Consider the following 25323-nt stretch of genomic DNA (forward strand, 5'->3'; position numbering starts at 1 on the left):
TGGACAAAACCAGGCAGAAGTCTATGTGAGTATGCAGTGAGATATACAGGGAAAATAAATAAAAGGAGACTATACAGAAACTACCAGTCAGCTTCAGTCCTTGAAAAAGCAAATAATTTGTACATGCAGTTAGATCCTTGAAAAAAAAAACTCCCTTTACTACTCCTGTAGTCATTTAAAACTTCTGGTGGGTCATTTTGAAAGAAGAAATGGTTCCCCATCCTGGAATGAACACCGTTTTACAAAGGACAGTATTTTGAAAATTCAAATGCATTGTTCCAGTTTCCCACAAGACGGTCAGTATGGCCATGGTGTCCTGGGGTCATTGGGATGGGCACTGCCAGCAGGTCAGGGCTGCCCAGCCCTGGGGGCACCTCTGGCTGCTGTGCCCAGCTCTGGCTCCTCAGCACAGCAGGGCCAGGAGCTCCTGGAGAGGGACCGGGGGAGAGTGACAAAATAAGGGAGTGGAGCATCTCTGCTGTGAGGAAAGGCTGAGGGAGCTGGGGCTGTTCAGACTAAAGAAGAGAGGGAACCTCATTAATGTGTATAAACAGCTACAGGGGGATGGTCAGGGGATGGATCCAGGCTCTGGCACAGGATGAGAGGAACAGGCAGGAACTGATGCACAGAAGCTCCACCTGTACATGAGGCAGAAGTTCCCTGTGCAGTGACCCAGCCCTGCACAGATTGTCCAGAGAGGCTGTGGAGTCTCCCTCGCTGGAGCTATTCCAGATTCATCTGGACACAATCCTGTGCTGTGTGCTGTGGGTTGGCCCTGTTGGAGCAGGGAGATGTGACCTGGTGACCCACTGTGGTTCCTTCCAGCCTAACCTATTCTCAGAACACTCTACACATCTCCTTTGAAAATGTTACTTTGGGATGGGTAACAATTGAGAAAGGCTCTGGTTGTTTCCAGCTGTTAAAGATGTATCCAGATGTGAGAAGAGCATATTCCCTGGAAAAAACAGAGCTGGTGCCAGCTTCCCACCACCTTTTGAGCTGCAGTGGTGTTCTTGCAGTGATGGCTGAACAGTCACACCATGGTGGCAGCGAGCACTGCACAAGGGGACTCCAGGTAACACTTCTCAGCAGAGCAAAAAATTGGAGCATCTTGCTTGAATACAAAAAGCCTGTGTGCTTCTTGCCCTGGCCACTGCCTGGAGTGGTGAAACAACCTGAAGGTTTAAACCTCCTTAATGATTTGTGCTGGCAGACACAGCAGGGCTGGGCACTGACAGAGCCTGGTAATGCCAAAATGTGAGATTTAAGAATCACAGAACCATTTCAGTTGGAAAAGACCCCCAAGGTGATCAATGCAACCCTTGACTGATGCCCACCTTGTCCCCAGCCCAGAGCTGTGACGGTGCTCACAGGGGTTCTTGGATGAAAGAAGAGAAGAGGATGTGACTTTATGTGTTCAGAAGGCTCATTTATTATTTTATAATATATATTACATTAAAACTATACTAAAATAATAGAAGGAAAGATTTCATCAGAAGGCTAGCTAAGAATAGAATAGCAAGGAATGATAACAAAGGTTTGTAGCTCGGGCTCTGTATCTAAGCTAGCTGGGCTGTGATTAGCCATTAATTACAAACAACTACATTAAACTAATCAAGCTCTACCTGTTGCATTCTACAGCAGATAATCATTGTTTACATTTTGTTCTTGAGGCCTCTCAGCTTCTCAGGAGGAAAAGTCCTAAAGAAAGGATTTTTCATGAAAGACGTCTGTGACACCGAGCACTGAGTGCCACATCCAGGCACTCCTTGGACATCTCCAGCAATGGGGACTCCAAACCTCCCTGAGCAGCCCCTGCCAATGTCAAATTATGCTTTATGTGAATAAATTCCTCCTAATTCCCAACTTGAACCTTCCCTGGTGCAACTTGAGATTGTGTCCTGTCATCCTGGAGTGCTGAACCTCGGTGAGGCTTCGAAAGGAGGCAAGGTGCTCGTGTGCATGGCCAGGGCTTGGGCCCACTGAGAACCTGGTGTGGCTTTTGTCCAGAGGAAGGGAACAAAGCTGGCGAAGGGTCTGAAGCAGAAACTCTCTGAGGAGTGGCTGAGGGAGCTGGGGGTGCTCAGCCTGCAGAAAAGGAGGCTTGGGGGTGATGTTACTGCTCCCTACAGCTCCCTGACAGGAGGGGACGGCCAGGTGGGAACTGGGCTCTGTTCCCAGAGAACAAGGGACAGGGAAATGGCCTAAGCTGTGCCAACGGACAGTCAGGTCAGACATCAGGAAGAATTTCTTCACTGATGTGATTTAACACTGGAACGGGCAGCTCAGGGATGTGGTGCAGTCCCCAAGCCTGGATGTGTTTAAGGCAACACTGGACGTGGCTCTCAGTGCCGTGGTCCGATGGTCAGCGTGAAAAATGCCAATCAATTGTTTTTAAAATTTTAAAAGTTTAATAGTAATAAAATGGTTGTAAAAATAGTAATACAATTAGAGTAATAATAATTTGGACAAATTGAATTAGGACGATACGAGACAATAAAGACAAAGAGTTCTGGACGTCTGGGTACCTTTTCTGGGCAGCAGAAAAAGGACCCCCGTTAAGAAAGGATTAACCCCTACAAACAATAGCCTGTTGCATATTCATACACTTCATCCATGATGCATAAATTCCATTCAAACACAGGATTCTGTCTGGTCACCATCAACTTCTTACTCTGGATCCTAACAGCACCTTTGAGGTGGGAAGAAATTAATTTCTTCTGATAATGGGCAATAAATTCAGAGAAATCTTTTCTCTGAAAGATTCAGGTGTCCTGTGGCTGCTATCTCGCTGCAAGTCCTTTCTTTAAAAGAAATATCTTACATAGCATAGTTTCTATTTTAACATTTTTTATAACCTAAAACTATATTTAACACACTACTTCAGAGAATTAATACAGCATTACTTTCTAACCCAACACATATAATATTCATTTTAATATTTGCGAAAAGCCAATCATAAAATACGCTTTTTTCACAGACAGGGTCGGGTCATGGCTTGCACTGGATGGTTCTGGAGGTCTCTTACAACCTATTCGATCCTGTGGTTCTGTTTCTGCCAGCCCGCTTCCCGGCACTGCCCGTGAGGAGACGGGAGAGCCACCGGGCTGCTCCGCAACCTTCAGCGCGGTCCCTCCGCCTCCAGCCCGGCCCGGGGAGCTGCGGGGGCTCAGGGGTGGGGAGGGATCCCGGCTGGCGGCACCGTGGGCGCTGAGGCAGGGCCATGGCCGGGGTCAGGCCCGGGACGGGCCCCGCCGCACTACACTTCCCGCCCTGCTCCGCGCCCGCCCGCGCCGGCTTCCGCTGGCGCGTGGTTTCCGGAGCGGATCGGAACCCGGAGCGCGGATCCGATCCGGGTCTGGCCATTCCCGGGGCAGGTAACGCCGGCTCCCCGCGCTCCTCCCGCCGCACCCCGCGCCCTCCCCGCCACCCCCGCCCGGGACCCCCCGCGCCCGCCCCGCCGCGCCTCCTCCCGCCGCTCCCCGGGACGCGCGGCGGGGCCGGGGCGGGCGCGGCGGCCGCTCCGAGCGCTCCCGGGGCGGCGGCGGTGGCTGCGGCCCCGCCGCCTCCTCCTCCTCCTCCTCCGCCGCCGCCGCCTCCTCCAGGCCGCCTGTTCTTTGTTACAGCGGCCGGGAGGGCGGTAGCGAAGGGGGCGAGGCGGGTCCGAGGCAAAACCCGGCGGAGCCGCTCCCGGATCCCGGGCCCCGACGGGCTCCGGGCGGCGGCGGCGGCGGCGCGGTCCCTGAGGGGAGGGCGCGGAGCGGGCGCGGGGCGATCCCCGCGGGCTCGGCCGGGCCGGGCACGGAGCCCTGGCGGCCACGGGGATGCGGCGGCGGGGAGCGCCCCGGCTTGGCCGCAGGGGCTTGGGGATGGAGGGGGGTGGGAGCTCCCAGGTGCGAGGGCGTGATCCGGAGGGAAGAGGCTGGGAGCGGCAGCAGGAGGAGGAGGAGGGAGGTGCGGGGATGCTGCCCTGCCCCGGTGTGTGCCATGGGAGAGGGTGCGGTGGAGCCCGAGGAGACAAAAGGAGCAGAGCCGCGGTCTGCGGGGCTCCGCACACGTGAAATTTCCCGCAGCACGCTCGTTTTCTGCTCGGGGCCATTAAACTTTGCGCGCAGTTTATTCGCAGCATCGCGGCAAGCGCTGGGAAGGGCAGGTGGCACAGACCCCGCCATGCCCCCCTGACTGGCCTAGAAATCGGCTCCCTCCTCAACAATAATTGATAGAATGGCCTTAATTTTTCTAAGAAATACAAGGCCTTGCTGTAGTTTACCAGATGTTCTGCAATTCCTTTGAGCGGTAGCATGAACAAGTTTTACTACATCATGAGGAAAATTGCATTTTTAAGCGCATCCTTCCACATACGTATGTGCAGCACCCATCTGCTTGTGCTCTCAAGTTATTCACTCTCATAGAAGCCCTTTCTCAGACTGAAGAGAGGAGAATTTTAATTCTACCTTGTTGATCATTAAGTTCAAACACAGATTTTCAGGCATTCTCTTAATTTTTCTGACTTACTTTTTAAAAAAAAAATACATTAGCAAGATCAAAATGGCTCAACTTAGCACTTGAGCCTGATATCTTTATGCAGCACTTTATAAGAAGAAAGTGTGATTTTACATCCATTCTTAAATTTTTACAGCTCAAGTGGTTCCCTGACAGTATTTTTGCACATATTGGGCTGCAAGCAGGTACCTGTGATGCTGCAGCTCCTCAGTGTCTTCATTTGGATTCCCTCAAGTTCCAGATATGCTCCAAGGCTTGTGTTGCAGCTGGAATTTTTGTGCATAGCTGCGTGGCTGAGCATAAAATCACTCATCTAATTATAAAAGCCAAAAAAACGTGGTTTTCTGCTCTTTTGCTGCCATCATAATTAAGCTTTGTATCTGGTCTAGTTTCCTCTGTGTGGCTTTTCTCCTGATTATTGACTTCTAATGATTACTCTCTGTTTTATGTAAAAAATACCTGCAACTCCCAGAAGCTTTGCAAGACAAGAACAGATTTAGGAGCAGTGGGATGAGTGACTTCATGGAGTATTTTTCTGTTACAAATGTTTGAAAAGGAAAAAAAAAAAAAAACTAGACCCTGTGGCCCTTAGCAGCAGCAGATGAGGGCAAAAACAACCCTGTGTTCAGTGCCACCATGTGAGTGGCACATCGTGACTCTGTTTACAGCCGGTGGCATGGTGGTGTGTGGTTTGTTTCAAAAACCCCTGGGAAGCACAGCTGAGATCAGGGAGGAGGGGCTGGAAAGCGCTTGGGTGAGCAGGGTGTAAATCAGAGTTGAGGAGCAGGCAGCAGTGTGTGCTGGGGAGCAGGGGCGAGGCTGGGCCGGGAGTGTTGGGAGTGCAGAGCGGCGCGAGTCATTTACCCAGTGAGGTGGTGGAGTCGTCATCCCTTGAAGAATTCAAAAAAAGACTGGATGTGGCACTTGCTGCCATGATCTAGTTGAACAGTTAGAACATCGGTGGACTTGATGATCTTATAGGTCTCTTCCAGTCTTGAACTTCTGTGATTCTGTGATTCTGTGAGTCAGCCCTTGCTGCAGAGAGGGAGCTGCGCTAATGCAGAGCTGAGGCACCTGCGAGGGCCCTTCACGCTCCCTCCCCATCACCTTGAGCAGCGCTGGGGATTTCTCCACCCCTTTGTTGCTATTCTCATCTGAAGGCTCCTGTAACGTCACTTGTCCCCAGTCTGTTTGCCAAGGATGCGACAGAGGGATGTCCTGGAGGCTGAATGCCTTTGGTGGTGTGGCTGCACTGAGCTTCCGAACCATTGATCAAGGCCATTATTTCTTAATTCACCCATATTTAGGATTAAAGTTTTGTCAGGACACAAACTATCGAAAAACAGCTGGGCATACCCCTCTTGAAATGGTGCAAAGCATCAAAAAATAAGTGTGTTTAAAAAGCAAAGCAAACCATTTTTGACATCAGCTTACACCGCTTGTTTTTGCAGCGTTGTGCTTGGACTCCCCTCAATACCTGTTGCATTATTCAGGACAAGAGCTTTTGGGGAAATTTCCTGAGTTGCTGTTCCTGCTCAGCACTGAGGTTTTGTATAAATGTTTGTTCTGTTATTTGAGCTTAGATCCCAAAGCTGCAGCCAGGAGAGGCCCAGTTTGTGCCACGGATGGGGAGTGTTTGCCCCTGAGAGCAGTGAGTGTTAGGGAGGGATCCTGCTGCTGACAGTGGAGTTAGGAAGGGCAGTGCTTGGAGAGTCCTGATCCTGAGCAGTGCCTGTGCTCCCACATTTCTGCCTTGGCTTTTGTTGCTTTATCTGTTTCCAAACAGGGCTCTGTGAGTTTGGTGTGTCATGTTTGCTCTCCCTCTCAGAGATTCAGGCTCTTACTGCTTCCTGTCCTCCTCTTGCTGTTTTGCAGCCTCACCTCTCTCAGACTTGGGTCAGGATCTTTGTGTTGCTTTGCCTCTCTGCTGGGGCATTGGCAAAATTGCTTATTTGAGGAGGAGAGCGTTTTTTTGGGTAGAAAAGGGAAAAACTCTCTTCTAGGTCCTGCTTGTATTGTGGTCTTAGCATACATAATCAGACTTTGTGCCAACCATAATTTAATTGTTGAGGGGCAGTAGTGTTCATGCCAGTTTTTAATACAGACTGACACTAATGAAGTGAATATAGATTAACCTTATTTAAGTGTGAAATCAAATTGGTTAGTTACCATTTCATAGAATGAAATCCTGCCTCAGTGACCGAGGCAGGATTTTATTTCCCCAGGTTTTCTGGTGCTCAGTACCACCATATGCCTTTGCCTCTGGAAGAGGTCTGTGACTGTATCTGCAGCTTTTAAGATTGCTGTGTTTATTAAATAAATTATCTGACTTTCAGAGATAATGTTTTTAAGCTAAATAAAATGTTGCAATGTTCAATAAAATGTTGCACTGGACCTTGTTCCTGCAGTGGTTGCTGCTGACCTGGATTATCCTCTGGCCCTGAGTGTTCTGAGGCTCCACAGGAGCTTTTTAGCAGGGGGTGCAGGAGTGGCTGGAAGTTTGTCAGAGATGGGGAGCAGCAGGAGACAGCATTTCCTCACAGAGAAATGCCTGAGAACCCACAGACATTGAGGCTTCCTTGGTAGTGATGTCTGCAACACATGTAATGATACAGCAGTCTCTGGGGCATTTAAAAACTTGAATTTCTTTAATTTTCCATTGGTACTCCTGCAGGGACATTAATGTGTTTGTGTGGGCTCTGGGTCAGTCAACATCATTACTTCACAAAGGAATGTTTATATGATACAGAAAGTAAAAGTCAATTCAGAACTAACTTTGTCTTTTGTGTTTTGGCAGGTTTAAAATAATGGCTGAAGATGGCAGTGAGGAGATTATGTTTATTTGTAAGTATTAGGAAAAGGATCCAATTCTCACTGTGTGTGACTTGTCTACTCAGAATGCCTGAAATTAAACCAGACATAAGATTTTATTTAGAAAAATTGCTCTTTGTAAAGGAGGCTCATGCAGCTAATGGGTGAATAAGAGGAGTTTGTGTAATTTAAGCATACATATTCTGATGCTGTTGGCAAACACACAATGAAACCTCTGAATGTGAGTGAGCAGCACAGCTTTTTCATGGCTGAAGTGAGTGAGATTGAAGGTCTCACCCTGGTGTAAGCCCTTTGTTTATACAACCAGCTCTAGCAGCCAGGGCTGTCTGGGGATAGCTCTGACCTCTGGCCTGCCTTGGGGATCTGCACCTCCACAGCAGGGGCAGCAGACTCAAAATTCCTTCAGAACAAGTTTGAGATGCACCAGCTGCCCTGGCAGGTTTCAGTGATGGCACTCACTGCCTGTGCAGCCTTGGGTGCCACGCTGATCCTGTCCTCTGTCAGCAGCCTGGGCAGGCAGGACCTGGTGTTACACTGGAAAAGGGTTAAGGGATGTAGAGTCCTTGTGTGAGCACAGAGGGCCCAGATGTCGTGGATCCAGTCAGGGTGGAGCAGAATGGAGCACATCCTTGGTTTTAGGATATTTTACCTCTGATGGTTCCACAGCTGCATTTATGGCAACTGTCAGAAAGTTGAGTTTTCTCCCTGCCAGGGTCAGGAAAGTTGAATTTTCAGCTTCCTTCAAAACTAGTGTTGACTGTTTGCATTTTTACTGAGATGCAGATACCAATAGTGGTTACCTTATCTTCCCCTTCACAAAATGATTCAGGTGGACAGCAAAAAGAATGGGGATGTGATGCCACTCCTAATTAGATAGAAGGTGTCACACAACATGATTTTGTCCCTTCCAGTGGGGGCTGTGGTCACTGGGCTTTTTCTTGTGCTCTCTGCAATTAGTTTTTCCCATGGAATATGGGGACTTTATGTTCTGAAAAAATGAGTTGCTATAAATGGCACTGTGCATTCCCAATAATAAACATCCTTGAGTATGTATTTCACAGACAAGAGAATTGGGGATTTTTTCCCTTTATTAAGTGTGTGAATATAGTCTCTCTGGAGTATTTTTTTAATATTCCCATGCTTGTTTTTGTGTCTCTCCTGTGGCTGTAATCTCTTGAAAGTGTCACCTATGGTGGGTGTAACAGCCTTGGCTGCTGTAGGGCATCCCTTGGATATTGAGCTGTGCCACACAATGTCGTTGTCATATTCCCCTGGCTTTGCTCGTTGCTCTGCAGAGGAGTGAGAGCAATGTGTGCCTTATTCCTGCCTGTAGCTGTGGCCAGTGCTGTCTGCACCTTTCAGAGGCTTGTCTTTGCAGAGGTGAGGAGTGCCCTGATGCAGCCAGGAGATGAGGAAAATGACAAAGTGCATTTTTCTTTGGACAGCAAAGCCTTTTGGAGAAGCTGTTACTCAGGCTATTCCTTCCTGTCCCCTTGGTTATGACAGCCCTTTATGGATGACAGTCCATTTCTTTTCAGCAGTCAGATTTACACATTCCTCTGTCCTCTCTGGTTTGGGAAATCTGCTTTTAGCCCAGATTATTTCAGTAATATTTTCAGTGATATTTTTCAGTAATAATTTCAGCAGCCTGGGCTACAGGCACACCTGGAATGGTGGAACAGTGAACAGCTGTAGGCTGAGCTTTGGTGCTGTTGCTCTGTGAGTAGTACTTGCCCATGGATCCTTTCCTCTGCTACAATAACTCTGTGGGGCTGTAGAGCAAGCCAGGCTGGGAAATTCCTCCTTCTGAAAAACCATGTGAAGAGCTGGTTCTTTCATTCCTTGGCTCACCAGAAGGCAGCACAAACAGGAGGCAGTGACCAGGCTTGGGGGCTGCAACAGCCAGAAATACTGTCAAATATATGTATTTTTTCACTACTAAGCTGGTTTTGCTGCCAGAAGAAATGTGAAGCAGTTTGAAATCCCTTGTTTTAGAAAACCTTTTGTTCACTGGGATGAGTAGAAACTTCCAGTTGGGAGCACAAAGTGGCTTTGCCAGAGGGGATATACCTTGGAATGACTTGGCTTTTGTCATGTCTTCCCAAAAAAGGTGTAGTGACCCTTACATTACACATTTTCTGGGGTTTTCCTGACTTGCCCTTGTAAGCTTGCAGCTCAGATGCAAAAGGCAGCACAGCAATATAACCCCTGTGTGATGATCTCTCCTGAAGCTGTGTCAGCAGCTGACCAGGCAGGGCAGTTTGACAGCTATTTTTTTCCCAGTGAAGCAGTGTATAAGCATTTGGAATCCTGTTAACTTAGCTTATTTTAGAAAGCCTCAAATTATCCTCGTCTGAAAATTGTTTCTTAGGAACCACTCAGTTCTGGGTAATTTACAGCCACTTAAACTGAAAGTTAATTTAGCTGAGCTGGCAGTGAATTAGGTGGCCAGAGTGTGTTGTGCAGCAGCTGACTTGCCTGGAAAGGCACCAGGAGGCACCTTGGAGGTGTCTGTCCTGCCCTGTGGGTGAGAAATGTGTGTGGCCAGGCAGGGCTGGCCCTGCTGGTGCCCTGCTGAGCCCTGTGCCACTTCTGCTGCTGCTTCTGGGTTTGTGCCTCCTGTCACTGGAAACACCAAGATGTTCAGAACAGCCCAGCTCCTGGGGAAGGCAGTGGTGTGGTTTTCTTCAGCTGCCATGTGTTGCAGCACTTTATCTGAAGAATAATGCCATCTTTAAGCAGAATATTTACTGTGGGTGTAAGGCATTCATTTGCCTTGGTGAGAGAATTTAAACAGTTGTCTTCTGATGTACTGATCACAGTGTGTGTTATCTCACCTACACAGGTGCCAGCTATCCACTCAGTGTTCAATTATTTATGTTCTTTTAAGCAGAATAAATAAACATCTGCCTCTCTGTGTATGTATTTTACCTGGTGCTAGGTTTCTTTTGAAAGAGAGAGGAAACTGCCTTAGAAAAATGTTTTCCCCCAACCTTTTCTGTCTGGTTCCTTGCAGGGTGTGAGGACTGTGGGCAGTACCATGATTCAGAGTGTCCTGAGCTGGGCCCAGTGGTGACAGTCAAAGACTCCTTTGTATTGAGCAGGGCAAGGTAAGAAATGTTTGTGTTAATCCTGATTAACCCAACACCCATGTTAGTCCTTTAAAGCATATTTGCTGTTCAGTGGATGTCACTCTGACAGCTGGCAACTGAAATCCCAGAGGATGACAGAAATCTATGGAAAGCACATGGCCTTGATTAAATAGAAAAATTGATGCACACACTTAAGTGCTGCACTGAATAGAAGCCAAAAAGAATAACTTGCTGCTCATCAGGACTCTGTTTCTTTGCTGAGGTTTCTGGCAAGGAGTCAGGGTGCTGCCAGATGGGGTGATGATTTCTGTCATGGTTGAGTACCTGCCCCTTTTATCCCCCTTGGATACACCAGATTCATTTCAGAGAAGCGTGTGAGGATTTCTCATTCATGTGTATGAACTCTCTCATTCTTCCACTTAGAAGCAAAACAAGTTGTTCTCATTATTGTGGGGCTTTGCAAACGATTAGGGGTAATAGTTCTGTCAGCAAATCTGTGACAGCACAGCAGAAACACTCATGTTTGCCAAAAGAAACAAATAGACTCAATCTAGTTGGGAGAAAACAACACTGAGTAGTGATTTTTACAGGGAAAGACAATCAGGCACTGTCAGCAAAATTCATATTAAGATGTAGAATGTAAAGCTAAGGAAAAGAATTCAACTGTTGTGAAGGTGTAGTGCAGATCCAAAAAGGGAAGTGTTCAGATGGCTTTGTGTGTTATATAATGTGTGCAGGGCTTCCATATTTCTTCTTGGGAAGTCACAGGCAGCAAACAGGCACGTGGGCAGCAAGTCTGGCACGTCCTGCCTGTGTGGGCTGTGCTGTGTGTATTCCCAGCATCATTTTGGAACAAATTCTGATGTGCTGGATCTGCCCCCTGGGTGCCACAACCCCTTGGCCAGGGCAGGATGCTCCTGGTGCCCCACCAAGTACAGAGGCTGCACCTGTGCAGGAGCTGCCCCTGCTTTTCTTGGCCTTCCCAGAGGAGGAATTTCCCTGCAGCTCCTGCCAGGCACTGCCTTCCTGGGCCTGGAAATGTTCCCTGGATGATCCCCTGCAGCAGCTGTGCATGGATAACAGCCCTGGCACTACAGGTGCTGAGGGTCATTTAAAAATACCCCTTGGAATAAAAGAAGGAGAGGTGCTTTTATTGTACACAGAAAATGAGCAGTGCAGTAAGTCTCTAACCTGTACCACACACATTCCATGACAAACTACTATTTCCTACCTTTTTCTGTTGTTTAACTTGCACTTTCATGTCCAGATGTTCCAACTGGGAATGTTTGCAAATATGGTGCCTGCACTGGTTTTCAGTCTCCTTTTGACATGCAAATGCAAAGTTTTCCCTGGTGGAAGTGTGGGCTGCTGGACCATAGACTTGAAAGCAGCATTTTAAATTGATTTTTTACAGATAAATGTATTTCTTTTCCTGAAGAGTTTTCAACTGAAATCAGGTAAGGTAAGAAAAGGAAAGAAGAAATTTAATTGTAGCCTTTACATCTGGGGAGCAGTAACTGAAAATGAGTTATCTGAGGTTGAGGGCAAGTTTAACCACAAACTGGATATGAATCTTTTAAAAACAGTCTGCTTGCTTAACCAGGTTTGTTGTTCCCTCTGTCTTACTGAAAAGATCAAATGGATGCTTCATGGTTAGAAAAGAAGTGCTGAGAAACATCTGCTGAACTTCTCTGTCTCTAACTCTGCTCCTTGTATGCTTCAAACTAAAAGTATTGTTTTCAATTCATTTGCTGATCACTATGATTGCAATCTTTTTGTATTTCTCTTTATCTAGGCAGTAAAGCAGTTCTGCCAGTGTCAACCTCAGGGTAGTCAGTAGCCTGTCTGATTATTTTAGCTTTTCATCTGTTAGCACAGACCTAAAAAAACAGAATTGCATTTGTTTTGTAAAACCAACCCTGTGGGGCCAGTCTAGTGAATTTTTGGGAAGCTGTTCTCTGTGTATTATACATAGTAACACTATTTGCTACATGTAGTTTTCTCAGAAGCTTGTTTGGGAAAACAGAGAGGCTGGGAGCACAGAAACACTTGAGTTTAATGCTGATTTCTTTCTTCAGGGCTTCCTGCTGTGCATAACTGTTACTGGCTGAGGTGGTGTTCAGCCAAAGGTTGAACTTTCTGATCTTGGAAGTCTTTTCCAACCTAATCAGTTCTGTGATTTATTTTTTTTTCTCAATTCTGTCTTAAATGTTTAGGTCATCTCTGCCTTCTAATTTGGAGATTAGACAGCTGGAGGATGGGACTGAGGGAGTGTTTGCTCTGACTCAGCTGGTGAAACGTACCCAGTTTGGCCCCTTTGAATGCAAGAGAGTTCTCAAGCTGGAGAAAGAATCAGTTTTTCCCCTGAAGGTAAAGCACAGAATTTGTAAAGCAATAAATAGCAAGGAGTCAGTTTAACCTGTGAGGAATTAATGCTGGCTAACACTATGAAAACAAAGATATGAAGGGGGATTATTTGGAACATCTTTTAGGTGTGCCCTGTAAGGGATGATCTAAACAAACATTCTCTGGGCAAAGAACAGAAGAACCAAACTAGAAGCTCAGTTCTTTTAATGAGTCTCTTCAATCTGATTGAATTTTCCTAATGATTCCCATATGTATTAGGTTTATGGAACATGCAGAATAAGTGGGTCTTTTCTGTCTTGCATTTGTTTTATTCCTCTCTTGACAAGTTTTGGTAGGAAAAATGCTACATTAAGAATGGAATTCAGTCTTAGTTTCCACTAATACCTAATGCCTTCAGAAGTAAAGATTTAGAATTGTGCCTTGGGCTGATGGCTATTTGGATACCCTTCCATTCATGTATGCAGTAATTTTTTGGGAAACTGGTGGCTATAGCAAGAATTCTTGGGATAATTTTTTCAGTTTGTTCCAGTCTTGCTCCTGGTTGTCTGTCTCATCTGAAGGTGTGACTAAATAAAAGATTCCTGATGCAGGACTTGAGGTTTGCTTCGTCCCTGATGTCCGTTGAAAAGAAACCACTGCAAAAGCAGAAAATATTTTTTTTCCCTTAACTTCCTATAATTTCTCATGGGTTTTATTCTGTGCCCATTTTGCTTGGCAGGTGTTCCAGAAGGAAGGGCCCCTGGTGTATTTTGACACCACAAATGAAGATGATTGCAACTGGATGATGATGGTGCGCCCAGCCACCGAGTATGAGCACCAAAACCTCACAGCCTTCCAGCATGACAATGACATTTACTTCACCACCTGCCAGGACATCCCCCCAGGAACTGAGCTGAGAGTGTGGTATGCAGCTTTTTACGCCAAAAAAATGGAAAAGCCAGTGCTGAAGCAGGTCACTAGTGTTGCCAATGGTATGTGTGGGGGCCTTTCTTCCTTCCTAAGGGCCCGGTGCTGGCAGGGACTGATAGGCCCTGCCTGTTGGAGTTGACAGTGCTGTTTATCCAGTGGGTTCTTATCCTGCACAGTCAGGCCAGCCTGCACACGTGGGTGCCCTGCAAGAAGAAGGTGTAGATGCTTTACCATAATACAGCCAGTTTTTTTTTTTTTAAAGCAGGTGGCCTACTTAATGGTTCAGCCTCTTCAGAATGGACAGACTGGATAAATAGTCCTTAACTAAAGATTTGGTGTATCAGATAATTTGTATCAAATCATTTCTGGGTGGGTAGAACAGCAAAGGAGCTCAATTATCAGAGAAATCTGTATACAGAGTTGATAAAGAAGCCATTCTTCAGTTGCAGTGAAAATGGTTTGGTTTTGCACAGAACTGTTACAGAGTTCTAAAAAGCTAGATTTCTCTTAAGCATCCTCACATGGGACCCACTAGAGCAAAATCCACGTGGCTGTGCATTGGAAAGAAAGGCAGCAGATATTTTAGTATCTGAATTAGAATTGCCACAAGTTCCAGTGTTTTCCCCTTTGTTTTCTCCTACTTTTCCATTTCTACAGCTGAAAGGCAAGATCCTTTGACATTGTAAGGGTGTTTTCTTTCTGCTCTTGAGCTGGGAGTACTCCCTGGATGTTATTACTGCTCTGCTGGGTATAATTTGGGGTGACAAATTTGGGAAGAAGCCATTGCCACCAGCTTTATGGCTGCCCTTGATCCTAAGCAGAGTCTCAAGTGCTGCAGCTGAATCAATGCAGCTGACATGTTTCTGTGCTCTGAGATGTTTCCAGTTGGTACTCACTGAGAGATTTCATATTTTCCCTCTTTAATCTAACCTGTTCATGTATTTTTGGGGGGTTATGGGTATTTTAAAATACTGTTAAAATATGCCCTGCACTCTCTGTTCAGCACTTCATGGTTCACTCCAGAATATTTAAGGCACAATGGGTGAGATATAAGAATGTTCTGGTTAAAATTTTCCATGAGAATGTGATTTGCAGGCCTGCTACAGAATAAAACTTTCTGACTGTTGTTACTGCCCTCAGCACAGAGCAAGAGTCAAAGGGTCTGGGCAGTAAAGATGATGAACTCTTTTTCCTCTTCACAGATACATCCTTGGTAGCAATGGAGTCTGATAAAGAAGGAAATAATAAGGTGTCTTCAAAACCTTCATCTGCTGTCTTACCCCATAAAAAAAACAAGAAATCCAGCATTTTGGCAGCTGATCCAGCAGGTATGCAAAATCACTGTGCTCTTAAGGAAGATAGAGGGCAGATACAGGTGTGCAGAGCTGTTAGGTCTAACACTCCTACATGTGTATTATGGATAGATAACTTCTGGCAAATACTAATTTAGAGAGGATTTGAAAGCCTGAATTTTTCTTTTTGTTTTTGTGGGCACAGTGCTTAAAGTACATACACAGGTTAAAAAGTGACAGAGGGGCCAATAAACTTTTAGGCAGATTATTTTCATGAAAACCACAAATGCTCCTGACTTTGGAGATAGTTAGTGTTGGGATGGGGGCAATCCCCAATAAAATCTTCATTCTGCCTGTGCAAAGTGTAGTAATTCAAATGATCAGGCCAAGCTCTAGAAGAAAACATTTCAAATGTTTGGAATATAACCAAATTTGGAATATAACCAGAACATTGGTCATCCCCAAATTACAACAATACCACAGTATATGCCACTATTAGAGCTCAAACTGTTCTAAATTACAGAAATTAAAATTTCAATAAACTTATAAGCAATACATATCCTCTTGGCAAAGAACACATGGCTGAAAAAATACCTATATAAATAGTGTCACAGGATCTCTGTCCCAAGGATTCTTTACAAAGCAGTGCTCCCCTCACCCAATCTCTGCAAAATGCAACAGTGAAATTAAGAACCCACTTAACAGAAATTTCAAAAATTACACTCAGAGTACACAAGATCAAAAGAAAACCATTCTAGGTGTGCTCTTTGAGAGGTTATTTTCCTAAGCTTTGCTTGTTAAAAGTAGCTGGGAGGAAAGGAGGGGAGTTGTTGCAGGTGTGTTCAGAGCAGCTGATCAGAGGATCCATTTGTCAGCTTGGGTTCTGTCACAGCCAAACTCTGAAGTTGACTGAGGAGTTGTTTCAGTTTGGCATTATTGATTTTTCCAGAGGTAAAATGAAGGATTGGAACAGCCCCTCCTGCATCTTTCACCCTACTGCCTCAAAGTCCAACCTCAGTAGAAACAAAAAGCTGCCTTTTATATTTTGGGAACCCTGAGGTGTTCCCACTGATTTGGTGCTTCCGAAACAAAATTTTCTTCTTTTGATTTTGTTTGCCTCAAGTCATATACCTCAAGCAGTTGCCAGCTGTCAGATGTGTGGTTCCAAGTCAGCCAGGTTGCCCTGCAGCTGCCCTGGAAGCCTGAGGAAGTGGGAATTTAAGAAAGACCTGAATTTTCCTGACAAACCAGTACCAGGAGCAGCTAGGAGCAAGGGAAGTGCAGAATCAGGCACAATTAAATTACACAGAATCTTGGTTTGCTGCTTTTGTCCTCCTGGACTGAGCCCTCAAGAAGTTCTTTATGTAGCCTGTGAAGAGAGATATTTTTTTTTTTGCTGTATTGCCAATTTCTTATTAATTTATTTATTGCAGCATGGATGAGATCACACCTCTGTAGTGCAGAGTGTTGAATGATCTCCTGTAGCAGGAAACAGCCTCTGCCTCAGAGAATCCTTTATTTTGAGAGCCAACACTGAAAAGAAGGAACGACTTTACTGTCCCTTTACAGACGGGGTCCTCAGGCAGAGAGAGATGAGCTGCCATGTAATGACCATCTAGAAGATCTGTGGCACAAACTGAGGCACAATTGGAATTCCCTGTGCTGCCATTCACTTACCCTGACTTCAGTGTCATCCTCTGCAGAAGGAGTGTTACTCAGCTTTTTGTGTGCCAAAAAAATCTCTGAATCAGTCCAGATTTATCAGATCCTCTTGACAAATTTATCATCTAAGGACTGAAATACAAAGGACTGTGAACAGAGTTACTCTTCCTGTTTCATTTTTTTTATTCCAGTTTCATTTTTGCCCCAATTTCTTCACCTTTCCTGAGTTGATGTGTTAATTAAAGTATTAGTGTGATGATTTCATAGCACATGTAATTAATGAAACTGCTGAAACCCAGGTTTTCATTGTCCTCACCCTTACTTCCACTAATCCAAATGTTCTTACTCTGCAATGCCCTTCACAGAGGTTTGTCCTGCTTCTGTCCTCAGCTAATCCATAAGAAGACTGGTAACTCTGGTTTTAAAGGTGCTAAAAATTGCTTTATGCCATGCCTTTTATGAACTCAGTTCTTTAGAAAGTGATAAAGAAGCCCTCAGGATTTTACAAGGGCACAGATATTCTCTCCTGGCATCATTTATATCTTCCAATAGTTCAACTCCTCATGTTTGGAGAATCCTGAAATAGTCCCAGCTGCCCCCAGGGGTCTCTTACTGCTTAAATTGTATCTTGTGATACTCGGGGAGTTACTGCAAGATAAACAAAGCTACAGGGCTTTACCACCTCCCCATTTTCAGAGTATTTCAGTATTTCTTGTTGTGATTTAGTGAACACTCCAGAAGGCAGTGGAACAGCAGAAGCAAAGCCCAACCAGTGGACGTGTAAAGTGTGTTCATCTGCTTTCCAAGAGCCCCAGCTGCTGACAGGTAGGAAGTGCTAGAAATTCATGGGAGAGCACTGAGAATCCTCAGCAGAGTTCTGCTCTCCCATGGCTGTGAAGCCATGCACCACCCATGGTGCAGGAAGAGAAAAATTTTAAATTTTGTGCTCCTTTAAGAAAAGCAGTAGTAGGGAAGGTAGAACAAGGATATTTTGACCATAGCAGTGTCCTGTCTCTGGACAAACAGCTGTAATGTTGAATCTAGAAGAAATAAAATTAGAAGAAAATAAAAAAAATATATAATAAAAAAACCTAGAAGAAATAAAATTGTGATCTAGAAGATGATGTGACTGTGAGGAAGATCAAGGATAGGGAGCTGCATGAGCAGTGTAAGGTCAGTGATGCCAGGTTATACTTTGTGATATTGTCCATCTGGTATTTAGGGCACAGATTTAGTAAGGGTAATGAAGTACATATTTTGCAGCTATTTTATGCAGTTTTTCAGAAGAACTTAAAATTATTTAGAAGCTTTGGCCATTTGATGAATCTTTTTTGAAAAGGGGACTTCAGTCAGTAAATAACTTGGACATTTGGAAAAATGTACTCATTATTAGAAACACGAACTTTTTGCTGTGATATCAACCGATCTTAAAAATTCAGTTCTTGTGACTGTTGAATAAACTGTAGGCTTTGATTTTTGAAGGTATTGTGGCTGCTTTTGAAATAATTTGAAGTCACTGCAAAGTGAAATGGACCTGATAGATGGGCTTCAGCTAGTTCCATTTGAATATTTTAAGGATAATTTTCTCCTTACTCTCCTATTCTTCCTTATCCACCCAGAGCACTTGCTGAGTCACCTGGAACAAGCCAAAGGTGCCTCCCCAAGCAGCCAAAATGATGCTGAGAAAGCAGAGAAAGCAGCAGAGGCTGTGCCAGCAGATCAACCAGTGGCAAGTGATACAGCCAGTGCCAGCACAGACTCGAGGAGAAAGGCCAGGAGGGGGAGAAAAGCCAAAACAGCAAAAGTAGAAACACCTCTTGTCATTGACGAAGAGAAAGATCCTGCAGGTAAGACAGAAATCTGGAAAATGCTAAGCAATATATCTGCTTATGCATCTGTGATGGTGCCTTTGCAGAAAGGCCTGAAAAGCAGCAGAGACAAGATGGAGGTTTTTAGTTGGATCACTGAAGCTGCCAATTTACAAGTTTTGTTAGTTATTTCTGAGGGCCTTGAAGGCAGCACCTACAGAGTCACCTGCATTCTTCTGTGATGTTTGTAGAGAGCCCCAGGGAAACACAGGCTGTGAGAACTGCAAGAAGGAGCAGGAGAGGAAGCATCCTTCCTTCCTCTCAAGAGGACAAATTTCTCTATCTCAAGTTTAGTTTAGAAAGGGCTTTACCCTCCTTGAAGGGATGTTCTAATAGGAAACTTCATGAGGATTGGTCAACTGACCCTGCAGTAATAGCTTGGAAAGGTAAGAAGTTAGAAAAAGGTGAGATGTCCCTGCCTGTGGCATGGGGTTGGATTTGATTTTTAACAATCCCTTCCAACCCACACTGTTCTGTGATTCTTTGAATTCTTTCCTTATGGACAATTGATTTGTCCACTGCCACCTCTTATTACAAATCCTGCATTTGAGGTTTTGTTTCCAGCTGTGCACATTACTGCTGTGTTTATTTCTTTGGTGTGTGTGCAGTGGAACGTGTGGCTGACGCTGTCCCTGAGGTGCCTCCAGAGGAGGTGGCCCTGCCCCCAGCTCCAGAAGAGAGCATCATGGACCTGGTTTTAGGAAAGATGCCCAGCACCACAAACAGCATCAGCTCAGTGACAAAGTAAGTGTTCTGGGATGCACAATTTCCTCCTACTTGTATCTAAGATGATGTAGCATGCAACAGTTCTGCTCAACTTCTGGCCACACAGATGCTCTTTTTTATCAGCATAAAATTGTGTGATGCTGCTGCTTCAAGGGGTGATTTTGAGTGCCACTTGTACACTGGTAGGATTTTGGAACATAACATAAATGAAAATTTCTTTTTTCATCATGTTACTGCTTTTATTCTGTGTTTCCAAAAGCCTCCTGCAGCTGCAAGGTGAAATTTACTCCCATTGAATGTTAGTGATAAGACAGGCAAAGAGGTTTTTTTCTTTCAGAATATGTTACTAATTTTTATTATTATTCAGTCTTGCTTGTCATCTTAGCTCATGAATGACTTCATGTTGATTTTGATACTTCAGATTTGGAGCAGTAGGAGGGGAAAACTTCAGTATAACAGAACCTCAGGGAGACTCTTAAGTATCACATGATTAATTCAGATTCTTTGATGTCTTTTTGTCTTGGTAAAATTGGCCTTTTGAATTTTTTTTTTATTTGTATAATAGAGCACTCCATTTTTATGAATTAGCTAGTAATGGTATATATTGAAGTCCTTAGCAGACACAGAGCCATCAAAAAGTCATTTCAGCAGGTGGTTGTGCTGGGAAATGGCACAGTGCTGCTTGGCACCCTGCTGCCCTCTGCCCAAACACAGCTTAGATGTGGGGGCTGCCAAGCTTCCCAAGCTGAGCTAGAGCTGATGTTTTCAGAGCAGAACAGACCCTTTCTGTCCCTCTGAGGGGCCTGCAAAGAGAATCTCTGCTGCTGCTTTTTGCCTTGTTGTTTCTGGGTGAAGAAAATTTGGAATGAGTGACACCTGCAGCATCCAGGGGGTGGCCAGGGGAGCACCTTGGAGCTGGGCAAGCTCCATCCAGGCCCCCTCGCTCCTGCCAGGAGCTGAGTTGAACACTCCTCTAGTTTTTACTAGCTCTGTTACAACCTGTGGGCTAGCTTTCAGTCCCTGCCTTTCTCTCTAATCCAGTAGGTTTGCTCATCACCAAAACACCATGTCCCTCAAAAGAAGTTTCATTCTCTCCAGTAGACACGGGATTCGGCGGAAGCTGATAAAGCAGCTGGGGGAGCACAAGAGGGTCTATCAGTGCAGCATCTGCAGTAAGATCTTCCAGAACAGCAGCAACCTCAGCAGGCACATCCGTTCTCATGGTGGGTTGGCTTTTCCCTTGGCTGGAATTGATTTTATGTCTTGATTTTCATTGATTTTATGTCTTGGTTCCACCTTCGAGTTAAACAGCAGGGCTCGTTTTAGGGACTGGGATATGTATTTATAAGAGCTGGTTTTGCTTTTTTCTTTCTTTTAAGTCTCTCTAGGAAACTTAGTTTTTGAGACCAAAGCATGAGAAGATATCTATTCTGAGATATAGAAGATATCTATCTATCAATCTATCTATCTATCTATCTATTGCAACAGATAATGCCAAATTGAAGTTGGAAGTATTTAAAGTATTTAAAATTTGAATTAGTTACATCTTCTAAATGAGAGCAAGGATGTGATGTTTTTTCCAAAGCTTTTATTGCTTTTAAATTGATACATAAATATCACCCTCACCTTCACATGGGTGAAGGAAACTCTTAATTTTTCAGACCAAAAATTTTTCAGACCATGCTGAGATATGGAAGATATCTATCTATCTATCTATCTATCTATCTATCTATCTATCTATCTATCTATCTATCTATCTATCTATCTATCTATCTATCTTATCTATGCTATCTTTGTTATGTACTGCAATAGATAATGCAGAATTGAAGTTGAAATTATTTAAAATTTGAACTAGGTACATCTTTTAAATGAGGGCAAGGATGTGATGTTTTTTCCAAAGCTTTTATTCCCTTTAAATTGATACACAGATGTCACCCCCATCTTCACAGGCACATGGGTAACATAACTGTGTAAATGTCAGGTGTTTTTCCACCTGTGATCTGCAGTTCTAGGAGTCTGTGTCCTATTCTAAGGATTCCATGAAAAATCATCACTGAAAAAGGGTGGGGGAGCTAAACCAAAATTGTTGGAAATGGTTAAAATCCACTGGTTAGATCTGCTGAAATACTAAATTTTTCACCACCAGCCTGTGTGTTTGCAGTTGCTTGTGCTTTGTTTTCCCCTGCCTTGCCTGGAGTTGGTTATTATCAATCACTGACTACTTCCCTTTCATCTTGATTGATTCCCTCAGGTGACAAACTGTTTAAATGTGAGGAATGTGCCAAGCTGTTCAGCAGGAAGGAGAGCTTGAAGCAGCACGTTTCCTACAAGCACAGCAGGAATGAAGTGAGTGCAAGGGGCTCTTGCAGGGTTTATGTGCAAAGGCACAGTGAGATTCCAGGTGTGAGCAGGTATCCCATGGGAGCGAAAAAGGACAGAGAGGGAGTGTTAACATCTTATTTTAGAATAATTGATGGATTTGAAAAGTGCTTTTGAGCATGTGCAAACCCTTTTCCTATAGAAAATTGCTTTCAGGCATCAATTCCAGCAAGACAAGCTGGAGTTAGCTGGACCTGCATGATACAGAGGTGAGATCTGACTTGAGTTATGCTGCTAAATAGGATTGTTCCATTCTTGTTTGCTTGTTCTGTTTGATTTCTCCCCACTTATCAGTCCTTTAATGTGTGAACTCTGCCCTTTGATGCTGCTGCCATAGAAATATCAAACACACCTTTAGTGGCACCTTATTAGTGACAATTTCCATTGTTGCTTGGCACCAGGGTCCTTAACTCTCAGATTGCTGCCACCTCTTCTGGAAGATGAGTCAGATCACATCTTGCTTCTCAAACCTTCTGTGTCTGTGTTGGACCAGATGTTCCACATCCACACAGGAGCAGAGTTTCTGGGGTTTTTATAGCTCAGATGTAGGAGCATGGCAGGATAATACAGCATCAGAATTTTGCACCACTGTGTAGATAAATGCCCTCTTGAAGGATTAAAAATTGGAAAGAACAGAAAACAAAAGAAGTATTTGAGGTTTAGAATTTTCTGTCAGATGTGACTTGGCTGTTCCTGTTTGTCCTCAGGTGGACAGTGAGTACAGATACAAGTGCACCACATGTGAAAAGGCCTTTCGGATAGAGAGTGCACTGGAATTCCACAACTGCAGGACAGGTGAGAATGGAAACTCTTCCTCTGGCATCTCTGCTCCATTCTGGGAAGATGTCCCCAAATCCATCTCAGCAGAGAAACTACAGAAAGGGAGTAGGGATTTAGGTTTTTGTCATCATCACAGCAAGCAACCTGGTTTTGATAAGAAAAGTGTAAAAACCAATGATCTGTAGAGCAACACAACCACTTAGGAATTGGGATTTTTTAGTATCTTCTGCTCACTTGTGTAATATCCTCACTGGTGTTTCCTTTGTTCACAGGTAATCTCTGTTTAACTTTTTTCCCTAAAACTAAGTTCTACCTCCCTCCTCTGAAACAGAGGAACTGGAGAGAGGACCAGTATTAGTGGTCATATGTAGTTTTTTGGGATTGCAGTTCTCCTCAGCTTTCTGCAGTAGTCTCTAAATGTTTTTTTCTTAGTATCACTCCAACCTGTGCTTTTCTCCCATAGCCATCCCTTGTGGTTACTCATATTATTTCTGCTGTGATCTTATGCTCAAAAAATGCCATTCTGGTTACTTTTATGGCCTCACAACAATATTCAGTCCAGAATCACACAGGTAATTGCCCTTAGAGCAGAGTGATGGATTCCATGTTTAAAACCCAGATCCAACAGAGGAACCACCTGTCTCACAAACATACAAAACCTCTTTTCAGCTCTAAAGAGCTGCATGCTTTCTCTTGCTTACAGATGACAAGACATTCCAGTGTGAGATGTGTTTCAGATTCTTCTCTACAAACAGCAACCTTTCAAAACACAAGAAAAAACATGGGGATAAGAAGTTTGCATGTGAGATCTGCAATAAGATGTTCTACAGGAAGGATGTCATGCTGGACCATCAGAGGCGGCACTTGGAAGGTAAATTTACTGCAGATCAACCTAATTATTCCTCCTGAACCAGCAGTGAAAGTGGGCAGGTTAAGGAAATCATAGTGGGCATTATATCTTGAATGGTGGCTGTCTTTTTATTAATCAGTTACCTGATCAAGAGTTTCAAGTTTCAGAAAAATATGACATTTATGAAAAATAACAGTAGTGGGTCGAGAGGTGTTAACAGTCATGTGGAAGCTGCATGGCTTATTATGCAGCAGTTTAGATTAGCTAATTATGTATTTTAATTTTGTATTTTAATTATGTATTTTTCTTTCTTTGCATCCTATTCTTCCTTTTTTAAAATGTGTGTGGTAACTTGAAAATCTGAAGGCAGAGAGTTAACTTGCCACTCTCTTGCTGAGAGTGACTACTACATAAATACAGTGTCAGCATGTTATCTTGAAACACTTGAGAATATGTGAAAATGAGGTTATGAGAGTTTGCTGTTCAAAGTCTCAAGCACCTGAGGTTATTACAGGTACTTAAAGACTGGAAACAGTTGGTACATTGCTCAACTTGTATTAGAATGTGGTTAGTGCCTTAGATGATAAAACTAAAAGTGATAGAAAAAAAAAAAAAAAAGGAAGCGAGATTATTTATTTTGTGTCCTGAACCAGAGGACAAGGGGCTGCATGACACTGGCAGTGTCTCATTTTCAGCTGTCACAGAAGAGCAGGAGCCCTCTGCCCTCCTGAAAGCAGCACAGAAAGAGGTCTGAAATCCTCTCTGAGCATTACAGCTGATGCTGGATGGTTGCATCTCTCCTTAGAGACTTCTTTTCTCTCTTTCTTAGTGAGGGTGAATTTCTGGGCCAGATACCACATTGAAGTGCCAAGGCCTACCAAATCTGCCTGTTTCCTGGTGTTGACAAAAATCTTTTAGCCAAAAGTGTTTTCAGTCACTTTACAGTTGCTTTGATAACCAACAAGCCATAACACATCACTTTGGCAGACTGCTTCTATATTCTTAAAACACATTTTAATTTAGAAATCACCCTTTTGTTACCAATTCAACCCTGCGTTGAGGCCCTTCCCATTGTTTCACTCTCCTTCCCAGTCTCCTTGTGAGCAGGCCTGCAGGCTGGAGTGGAAAGCCATGGTTTATTTCTTGTTTTGTGTTTTTTTTTGATGGGGACTGCTGTGTGAAGGGGTGAGGCGTGTGAAGAGAGAAGACTTTGAGCACAGCACGGAGAGCATGGTTCGCTACAAGAAGGAGCCCTCAGGCTGCCCTGTGTGTGGGAAGGTAGGAGCTGGTGCCAGTGTGCCATGAGAGGCTCTGCATTGTGGCTCCAGGGTGCTGCAGTTCAGTCCAGACAGGAGAAAACTGAGGGGATCCATCCATTACATTTAAATCTCTCCAAGGGGTGTCAGAGGATGGTGCCCGACTCTTTTCCGTGGTGCTCAGCTGTGGCATTCACATTCTCTGAACAGAGAGAGACATAATTTTCCCTCCCAGGATTTTGCCTGAAGAAGCACAGAAAGAAGAAGAGAAAAGAATTCTTATCTCTGTTTTCTCTGTGTTTCTCTAGGCAAAATCCTGGGAGGGAGAATTGTGTCTCTCTGTTCAGAGAATGTGAATACCACACTCAGCAATGGCACGAGGAGCAGAGGCCATAAAATAAAACACAACAAATTCCACCTCAGCATGGGGAAGAAATTCCTCACACTGAGGGTGGCAGAGCTCTGGAAGAGCTGCCCATGGAGGGTGTGGAGTCTAGTGAGGAAATTCCTCTTCAAACACCTGTAGCTCCATTATTTATCCAAGCCCACTGTGGCCATGGATGGTGGGAGCTGTTAAGACAGAGATGAGAGCAGACCTGAACTTCTTCAGGACACAACACAATGGAGAGTGTCACATGGCCACTGTGTGTGTCAGTGAAATCTCATGGCTTATGTCATTTAAAATGAAGTTTTTCTGACTGGTTATAAACAGCTGGAGTTGACACTGGGAATCCTTTTCCATGGGGAATAAAAGTGAATTCATGGTGTAGTCATGGCATGGTTGCATTTGAATGTTCAACACTCATG

At 44.4% G+C, this 25323-nt stretch overlaps 1 protein-coding gene across 7 annotated transcripts in view; it reads left to right on the top strand.

Moving 5' to 3' along the window:
- Window positions 1-3300: 3300 nt before the first annotated feature.
- The window catches only part of PRDM15 (PR/SET domain 15), a 33398-nt gene continuing 11375 nt past the window's right edge, over window positions 3301-25323 (top strand). Inside the window, exons 1-14 of one of the 7 annotated variants that reach the window (XM_058018837.1) lie at window positions 3301-3377; window positions 7301-7347; window positions 10352-10445; window positions 12644-12797; window positions 13513-13765; window positions 14906-15031; window positions 17384-17482; window positions 18277-18504; window positions 19134-19269; window positions 20293-20474; window positions 21503-21597; window positions 22338-22425; window positions 23114-23281; window positions 24444-24538. In XM_058018837.1, the coding sequence (XP_057874820.1) occupies window positions 7311-7347; window positions 10352-10445; window positions 12644-12797; window positions 13513-13765; window positions 14906-15031; window positions 17384-17482; window positions 18277-18504; window positions 19134-19269; window positions 20293-20474; window positions 21503-21597; window positions 22338-22425; window positions 23114-23281; window positions 24444-24538 (1755 nt within the window). In that variant the 5' untranslated portion in view covers window positions 3301-3377; window positions 7301-7310. Of the gene's footprint in view, window positions 3378-5116; window positions 6050-7226; window positions 7348-10351; window positions 10446-12643; window positions 12798-13512; window positions 13766-14905; window positions 15032-17383; window positions 17483-18276; window positions 18505-19133; window positions 19270-20292; window positions 20475-21502; window positions 21598-22337; window positions 22426-23113; window positions 23282-24443; window positions 24539-25323 lie in introns of those variants that run through there. The other 6 variants (XM_058018838.1, XM_058018840.1, XM_058018839.1 and 3 more) reach the window with 6 other exon arrangements.

The sequence above is a fragment of the Melospiza georgiana genome, chromosome 2 (genome assembly GCF_028018845.1).
Source record: "Melospiza georgiana isolate bMelGeo1 chromosome 2, bMelGeo1.pri, whole genome shotgun sequence".
NCBI classification, from domain to species: domain Eukaryota; kingdom Metazoa; phylum Chordata; class Aves; order Passeriformes; family Passerellidae; genus Melospiza; species Melospiza georgiana.